Source organism: Podarcis liolepis (assembly GCF_965112155.1).
Source record: "Podarcis liolepis genome assembly, contig: HAP1_SCAFFOLD_74, whole genome shotgun sequence".
NCBI classification, from domain to species: Eukaryota; Metazoa; Chordata; class Lepidosauria; order Squamata; family Lacertidae; genus Podarcis; species Podarcis liolepis.
In genome coordinates, this window is record NW_028148879.1 from 24,229 (window position 1) to 33,599 (window position 9,371).

At 45.4% G+C, this 9,371-nt stretch overlaps 1 protein-coding gene across 1 annotated transcript in view; it reads right to left on the reverse strand.

Moving 5' to 3' along the window:
- Window positions 1-3,998: 3,998 nt before the first annotated feature.
- The window catches only part of LOC310698998 (DGAT1/2-independent enzyme synthesizing storage lipids-like), a 10,224-nt gene continuing 4,851 nt past the window's right edge, over window positions 3,999-9,371 (reverse strand). Inside the window, exons 4-7 of the mRNA XM_083520590.1 lie at window positions 8,889-9,079; window positions 8,432-8,492; window positions 5,912-6,051; window positions 3,999-5,345 (exon numbers count right to left, since the gene is read on the reverse strand). Coding sequence (XP_083376716.1) covers window positions 5,241-5,345; window positions 5,912-6,051; window positions 8,432-8,492; window positions 8,889-9,079 — 497 coding nt within the window. The 3' untranslated portion in view covers window positions 3,999-5,240. The remainder of the gene's footprint in view (window positions 5,346-5,911; window positions 6,052-8,431; window positions 8,493-8,888; window positions 9,080-9,371) is intronic.

The window sequence follows — 9,371 nt, forward strand, 5'->3', positions numbered from 1 at the left end:
CAGGAACGTGGCCCCCCAGAGCCCAGGGGAAGAGTTAGACTCAGAAATTGAACTAAGTGAACAAAGCACAGACTCTGCAGTTGAGAGTTGGCTGACAGAATTGAGAAAGGGCAGTTTGACCCCCCCCCCTTCCCGGGGAAGACTCTATTAGCTTTCAGCCTACTCTTTGCTTTCAGCCTACTCAGATTAAAGAGCTTTCCATCTGTTAGATATATAATTTCTACTCTGGTGGAGAATTTCCCTTCGACAAAATGTAGGATCATGGCATTAAATAGAATGAATAGAGTTGGGGCGATAACACAACCCTGTTTAACACCTGAACGCACTGTGAATGGTTCACTTTGAGAGCCATTGTTATCTGTGATTGTTGCTGTCATATGACACGCCCGGGGATTCCCTAATCTCGCGGGGGCAAAGGCCAGCCCCTGTGTGGGATGTGGGAGGGATTTCTGCCCGCAACCCCATCTCCTCCCAGGTCGGAAATGGCTCTGTCATATTATCATGGAGGAACCGAATGATGTTATCTGGGCAACTAATTTTCAGAAGGATAGTCCAAAGGGAAATACGATTTACAGTGTCGAAGGCCTTAGTCACGTCAATAAACACCATATACAGGTAAGTATCCCATCAGATCCGCTCGCTTTGTTGTTTTTCATTTGGTTAATAGCTGTACACAATTCTCCCCGATTTGGAGATACTGCAAGCTCATCTCTAATTTGTTTTTGCGGAATTTGTGGGAGGACTTCAGCAGCTACAGCGAGTTGTGGTTAAGGAGATGTTGGTAATGTTCTTTCCATCACAGTGCAATAGCTTTTTTATCTTTCAGAAGTGTGGTACTGTCTGTTGAGTATAGGGGGCATATGCCATGATTTAGTGGCTCATAGATGGTCTTTGTGGATTTAAAGAAACTCTATGCATCATGAGTGTTGGCTAAGTGCTGGATATCTTGAGCATTTTTTTATCCACCAGGTGTTCATGGGCTGCAACAATGGATGTTTTTATTTTGGTCCAGTGTTCCTCAATGTTATCAGGGAACTCCGAAAGTAGATGGACCTTAAGAGTAGTTTGGAAGCATGAGCATATCAAAGGTGTAAAACACAACAAAGATAAATACAAAATTTCATTATTTGCGGATGACATCCTTTTATTTATTACAAAACCAGAAGAAACAATTCCAAAAATTATGGAGAAAATAAAAACCTTTGGCAGAATATCGGGATATTCTATAAATTGGACAAAATCAGAGATTTTACCAGTTGGGCCAAGGGCTACATAGTATAGAAACCATCAAGTTCGGAAGTGCAGAGACTTTATTAAATACTTGGGTATAATGATTTCATTGGATATAGACCAAATTGTAAAATTAAATTTGAATCAAATTATTAATGAGATTTCTTTTGATATTGAAAGATGGAGACCTCTAAACCTTTCCCTTTGGGAAAAGGATAATGTCCTCAAAATGAATGTTGTTTCAAAGCTTTTATATATTCTTTGAGGATTACCAATATATATTCCCAAATTTTACTTCCCAAAAACAAATCAACTATTTAGATCATGCCTATGGGATACAAAGCCACCAAAAATATCACTACATAAAATGCAACTTCCAACTAAGGAAGGTGGCTTTGTTCTCCCAACTCTGGAACTATATCACCTGGCCTACCTGCTGAGTAAACTCGGCTCCAATTTTATGAAACATCCTATTATCCTGGAGACTATTAAAGCACCTATAAAAATTTGGATGAATATAAATAAAAATAATAAGTCTGACCCCTTTCAGCATGAGAAATTAACAATATGGGCCAACCCAAAAATAAAAATTGGAAATCAAGTACAGTATTTTTTGCTCCAAGGACGCAACCCCCCCCCCCAAAAAAAGTAAGGGGAAATGTCTGTGTGTCTTAGGGAGCGAAGCCAGCAAGAGCCGCTGCTGCTGACATGCTCTGTGCAGCTCTCCCTTTAAAGCAAGAGCTGCGTAGAGCGTGTGTGTGGCTCTGGCTGGCTTTACAGCGAGGCGGGAGGAGCTGTAAAAGCCACTTCAAGAGGGCTTCAGGCAAGGAGAAGATGGGGACTGAACGTGTGTGTTCTGTATGCAAAGCCACTGAGGTTACAGCTGTTCCCTTTAAAAACAAACTAAGATTGTAGTCCTCGTGGTTCTGAGGAAAGGGCTAATTTAAACAGGAACAGAGGGACCTTCCCTGTACCACGTCAGGACTCCTGAGCCCATTTAGCTCAGTTTTGTCTTCACTGATGGGCAGAGGCTCACCAGGGTTTCAGGAGACACACCCTCAGCCCTACCCGGAGAATCTTTCAAGGACTGAACTTGGGATGGGATCTTCTCCATGCTCTCCCCATTGAGCTATGATGGCTCCCTCCCTTCTCCCCTCTCCTCCTCTGCAGGAGGCTTATCTCGGCATGTCATTATAATGTATATATGTCAAGGGCTTTCAGATGCATATAAAGTCAGGCTCAGCATTATTAACTGGACTTAGATAAGCCATGATTCCCCTTCCTTCCTTCCTCTGAGGCGCGCTTTAAAGCAGCAAAGCGGACAGGAGCCGCCTGCTTTGCTGCTTTAAATAGTTTAGTACAACATTTGATTCAGAACATTTTTTTTCGTGTTGTCCTCCTCTAAAAACTCGGTGCGCCTTATGGTCTGGTGCACCTTATGGAGCGAAAAATACGGTAATAATTTGGCAAAATTGGATGAAAAACGGTATTTTGACATTGAATCAATTAATTGATGAAAATTACAAATTTGTGGAACATAAGACTTTGCAAGTAAAGTATGCATTAACCAGTGAAAAACAATGGCAATACATCCAATCGAAACATATGTTGGAAAGGGAGTTTGGCCCTGAGGCTATAGCAGCATCGGAAACACCCTTACTGCTACAAGATTTAATTTCTGCAACAAAAACAAAGAATTCTACACTTGCACTATATAAAACCCTGATATCCAGCTGAGAGTAAAAATTATCTTTAATGTCTTCATCGACATCCCGTGTTGGTGCATAAGCACTTAGAATGGTAACCTGTTGGTTTTTGGTGAGTTTTATTCAAAGAGTTGAAAGTCGTTCATTAATGCCGGTAGGGACTTTTGACAAGAGCTTCAAAAGATCGTTTTTGATAGAGCCACTTCCGAGCTTGAGAAGAGGGGGGGTTGCAGGCCACCCCCTCCCACACACGAGGGGGCTGGTTTTATCGGCGGGCAGGGGAGGTGTGGCCTAGCCCATTTAAGGTGAGGTACGCCTGGGGACCGCCCACTTTGCCCCGTTCCAGCTGCCCGGTTTTCCCATCCCACCAACCCTTTAGGCTTAGCTAGCTTTGACCTTGCTATGGACTCCGTTTAGTCGCCGCAAGGGGCCTCCTAGGAATTTTTCCAACCTGGCGCACTTCCAGCCTTTTGGTTTTTTTGCCTACCTCGTAGCAAACGTCACAACTTCTTCGGTATTGGCGGTTAGGCATTGGCAGGGGTTAATTGTTATGCAAATGAAGGGGGAAGGAAGTGCCATCACCTTCCCCCAATGAAAAGGGTAGTCCAGTAGAGGACTCCGGGGGGCGTTGCCCTGTCTGAAACCTAGGGAGGTGAGGGCCTCCGGCACGCCCCCGAGCGGTGACACCCATGGGATCCTAGTTGGCGTACTTCAACAGAACTCCCATGGCTGGTGGATAACCCTTCCCGGTCCCCATGCCGGGTAGTCAATAGGAGCCAATGCCTAAGGCCAATACCTTCCAATTCCTGTAATCAATAAAGTTGTGGCCTTTTTATGCCCATTAACCTTAAATAATGTGTCCAGTGTCTTCATTTCACTTGGGGGGAGGGGACTCGCCATGCAACAAAGCCTACTCCATGTATTCCATGTTCTTGTTGAGCAAGTGAGTGTTTTAGTCCTGAGACTCAATGAGCATACACAAGAGCTTCTGCAGAAAGATTTGTGTTGTGATTCAAGGACCCGATCCCCGCTTAGGTAATGAAGACACGTGGAGACAGCATATTAGGTTAATGGGCAAGAAAAGGCCACAACGTTATTGATTACAGCATGTGAGAAGGTATTGGCTTAGGCATTGGACCACTGCAAATTTGACTCCACCCACTCGGAGAGGGGTGAGTCTGATGAGGGGTTAACCACCAGTAGGGGGAGCCTGTTGATGCTAATACAACTATAAGCTCTCCCCTGATGTCACCGAGGGTCATGCCATGGTCCCCCGCCACACAGGGCATCGGACAGGATCCACAACCGCCGGATTCCTTTAACGGAATACTCATAAGCGAAGGGGTAGGCGATGGCCACAGCTTGCCCTTCCATACACCAACAACACATTCCAATGCCTAACTGCCACCCGAGCCCAAGAGGCTCGCCGGATTGGTGAGGAGGCTGGGAGAACAGTGCTGTCGGCAGTGCTGGAGTGACTCGCAGGCACCCGAGACCTCACTCTAACTAAAGCAAAACAACAGCCAGGAACCCTCCAGATGCCCCACAAAAATTACTAAGGCGAAATAAGAGTACAAATGCAGGTAAAATCACTGGACCCCTTCCTCCAAACCTCACAACTCCAGAATCGGAACAGGAACTTCCGAATTTGTAACTCTTCCACGTGCTTGGCTGAAACAAGATCATGATGAGCAGGAACACTTGACTCGTGGAAAATCTGAAGCTCAATGGTGGGGAGAGCTGGCGCGGCCGCATTTGAGCGGCTAAACCATGCCCCTGCGGTGGCCCCTGATTGGGTGCCCAACTGGGAGGCGTGGCGCACCAGCGATGATGAGAGTACAGGGGGCAGAATGCCCCCTGCGTGACACGGGAATCGTCTCCCGCTTGCAATCCCTCCCTTCTGGAAGGAGGAGAGGCTTTACAGGGCTCAGATCTTGGAACAGCCTTTTATAAACATAAAAGAAGTGTCACTGTTTTGATACAGAAGATTTGTAGACATTACTCTTTCAGATATAGCATTCTTTCGAGGTTCAATTAAACACTCACCTTCCCATTACACTCTTTGATTCTGGTGCTACCAGTGTAAGACTCCAAATGGGGGATTCTGGGAGTTTTGCAGGATAGGACAAGAAGGCACTTAGGCCGTTCAGCATGTACACCAAGGGCTGAGCTAATGACCCTTCACAATAATTAATATACAATCCAGCACAATTCTGTGTATCTTAACTTAGCTTTAATTACATAATAATTGAAGTTTTCTATTACAGATGCATGATCATAAACATCACAACTGCTTTATATGGACTAGTCAGCTTTGTAATGCTTATCAAATCGTTCTGAAATAGCTCTTAATATATTTCCTGGCCTTTTTTGGTGTTTATCCCGAAGATTTTCAATTGCAGTCTTTGTCTGTTGAAAGAAGAACAAAGGAATATTGTATTATATCAATATATTGCAAAATGGATATTCACAGTTATTCATATCTGTGATGAAATGCTAAAGGGATCAGAACCATTAGAATAAAGAATCCAATTTTTTTCAGTTACAGATTTTTTTTACCAAGAGCACTGTATGAGAATGACAGAGATACAACCACACATAAGTGCCTTGGGCTGCTTAGTACGTATCAGTTTTCCTGCATGTGAGGAAAACTGCAGAAATGCTATTGAGTTATATTTCACTATGCTCAGTGCTATTTTTCAAGAAAAAGAGGTGCCTGAACTCACTATGAACACCTCCCTCGTTCTCTTAGAATGGCAATGGCTGACAGGGCTAGTGAGAAAAAGCAGTCACCTCCTGGTTCCTTGCCTGAAAACAGCACAGCAGGGCATGGGTAAAAATAGAAGAATAGCATGGAGTCTATATCTCTGGTTATATTGAATGAGCAAGTCAGTAGGCAGAAACCATTTTAAAAAAGAGAAACCAACACGGGGGGAAATCCTGCTTTTTTAGTTCCAGGTGTAGAGTTAACTTACTTTTTCAGCCAGCTCTGCAGCTGTTATATTTGGATCATATGGGATGGGTTCTCCAATATATGTCCTCAGTTTCACTGGAAATCCTCCATATACGGGAAGGTAGAAAAGTCGTGTTTTCTCATATAACCATCTTGTCAGCCCTATGTATGAAAGGGAAAAGAGTCTGTAAGAAAGCGATCCCATATCAAATTTGAAATTAGTTGGCATTCTGAGTTTTTAGCAATTCCAGTCAATCCATCCCAGAGAGGAAGAGTTAAATAGTATGAGTCCTTTGGAAAAGAAAAAGCAGCGTATTCTGCCAGCTCTTCTCTGCTCTTTAAAAATCAAGGTCATAAGTTGTAAAATAGACTGCAGAATATGGTATTTTTCCTGCTCAGTTCCCCTCCATGTTGGGGTTCCTACCACTTTTATAGATTATAGCTATCTTTTAAATCTAAGAAAAAACTTAGCAATGTGTAATGGTTCTAGGGGTTGCTTGTGTGTAAACCAATGCCACCCTTGGCTGGTTGCCTGAGTGAACCCATTCTGTCTGGACAGCCATGCACCCGTGACTGTCTCAATCGCTGGCAGAATCCGTTAGTGGGCGTTTCTTGAACTTCTTCCAGCAAAGAAGCTCTTTGACGCTTAGTCTCCACCTAGCCTCCCTGCGCGGAAGCCTTCTGTGCAGGGAGGGTGTGGGCATCGGAGGACCCGAGCTCTCCCCACTGGTTCCCGGCGAAGAGTCTTGGAGCCACCTCGCCGATTCCCCCATCTGCCCCCCTTCTCCACTGGTGTTATGCTGATTTCCTTCCCCAGAAGATGTGCTGCTTCTCTCCCTCCCGGGACACTCTCCGGAACCCCTCTGGAGCCCTCCCTCTCCCTCTGGCTCCGATGGCAGTTCCCTGACATCCACCTCCTCCCCAGGACCCCCTCCACCCCCGGCGCGATTTTCCGATACAACCTCATCTCTTTCCTCGGCCGACGACGTGGGGAATCCCCTGAAGGAGCTGTCACCATCCTCTGAGGATTCAAAACCAGCCTCCCACCCGCTCCAATCTCTCCCTGCAGAGTGGGCCTCCCAGTCTGATTCTTCTCCCTCTGACACCCCACCTCCCTCCTCTTCGGAGGCAGGAAAACCCACAAAGTCCCCTTCGTCATCTGTGGTTCCAAATTCTTCCTCCCAGAATCTCGCTAGTGGTTTTGGCTTATCCGGGAACAGACTGTGGAATTCTTCCACCAGATACCCATCATTGATAGACTCAGCGGGAACCCACGTGTTTTCTGACCTGGGTTCTCCCTCCCAAGCTACCAAGTACTCCACCTGCCGACCTCGCCACCTTCAATCGAGGATTTCCGTGGCTTTGTTGCGGTGTTCCCTCTCCTCTACCCTCGGGTGGGTGGTGATTCCTCCCTCCCGCCCTGGAAACTCTCGCCCTTCCCTGTACGGTGTGAGTAGTGACCTATGGAACATCGGATGTATCTTCATGCTGTCTGGCAACTTGAGTTTGAACGCCACTGGGTTTGCCTGCTGTGCTACCTCAAAAGGCCCCAGCCGCCTCGGCTGCAACTTCTTGCACCCTCCCTTTAGGGATAACCCTTGGGTTGACAACCACACCCAGTCTCCTACCTGTATGGCCTCCCCCTCAGTACGGTGCTTGTCCACCTGCCTTTTGTAAACTTCCTTGGCCCGCTCCAAGTTCATCTTGAGTTGTTGGTGCAAGGCCTCCATTTCTTCTACAAACTACTCGGCCGTGGGTACACTCCATGCTTCCTCCCCCCTTCCCGGGAAGGCCCTGGTGTGACACCCATAATTGGCCATGAACGGGCTCATTCCCGTGGACGCGTGTTCAGCCTTTCAAAGGATTGCTGGACACTTTCTGTCCACGTGAACTTCTTTTTGCTACTGAGACAATCTGTTATGGGCGCTGTCAAGTGAGCGAAGTTCTTTATGAACTTCCTGTAGAAGTTGCTGAAGCCTAAGAACCTTTGCACATCCTTCCGGGTTTTGGGGGCTTTCCATTCCAGCACTGCCTTCACCTTGCCTGGGTCCATAGCTAGGCCCTTGTCTGACAACTTGTACCCCAGAAACTCGACCTCCCTGGCGTGAAATTGGCATTTTTCCAGCTTGACCCACAACTGATGCTTCTGCAGTCTCTGTAGCACTTCCCTGACGTCTCTGACGTGTTGCTTCTCATTGTCCGAGTAGATTAAGACGTCATCCAAAAAGGCTACACAATTCTTGTATAGCAGGGGCCCCAACACGTGGTGCATGAATGCTTGAAAACAGGCGGAGCCCGATTGTAATCCAAATGGCATGACTAAGTACTCAAAGGCCCCCAGGGGGGTGAACATGGTCGTTTTCCATTCGTCCCCCTCCCTTACCCTAATTAAATTGTATGCCCCCCTGAGGTCCAGCTTGGTAAAAATCTTCCCCTGCCTCACCCGGGTTAAAATGTCATCAATCCTTGGCATTCTGTTTCTTTAAAAATGTATATTATTATAAAATCTTTATTGCCTGAAAGCAGATTTCTTGATACTCACTTGACTTTCCAATGTTCCTGTATGCTTCACAAGCATTTTGTGTAAATATAGGGATGATGGGCTAAAAGAATAAAATCAAAAATCAAAATCAAAAGGTAGCTGAGAACTGGAGAATTACTTCACCCCACCCGCTCCACCTTTATTTTGGTTAAGGACTAGGAATAACGCTTCACATCTGTTGCTGCAACGACAAGCCTGATGTAATTGACTTCAAATTGCACATGCTGTGCAATTTGAATTGAAGAGGAAAAAAGCTATTTTTCTTTTTAAATGTAATTGATTATAATAGCTTTAAAACAAAAAAAAAGCAGTGGTGGGAAATACAGATATCATTTGACCCCCAAACAGGGGATTTGCCATCCTCAACTACTTAGGATGCTAGATCAAGGATATCAACACATTACATCTTATCTAGGATAATCGTGAAGGCAATGCAAATTGCACAAAGATCACTCACCACTTTTGCCTCCAAAGCTATCCGAGCGAAACCTGTGCGGTTACCCCACATTATGTTGTAGTCAGTACTGAAGTTTCCTTCTCTACTTCCGCCAGGAGCAATGCCCAGTGAATGGCCTTTCTTCAAAATTTCCACACATTCAGCTTTATTGAAATCTTTCAACCCGGCCGCATCTAAAGCCGTCTTCCACCCTGACAAAATAAGACCCAAATAGAAGAAGAGTGTGGATACAATACAAGTGTCATTGTTCCAAAGATATTGCACTACTATGGATCACAAGCATAGCTCTCTGCCAATCCATTTCAAGTAGGATTTCATGGAGGGGGACTTTCTGCTAATTTCTCTTTTGCTCAGATGTTCAAACAGTAGGCTTTTTTTGGAAAGCACATTGAGTGGGGTTGAGTGCTGAGGTGGCCACCTTTTTGGAAATGGGTTCCTCAAGTCAAGTTTGTAGTACATTCAAGTTTGCATTATGATAAAAAT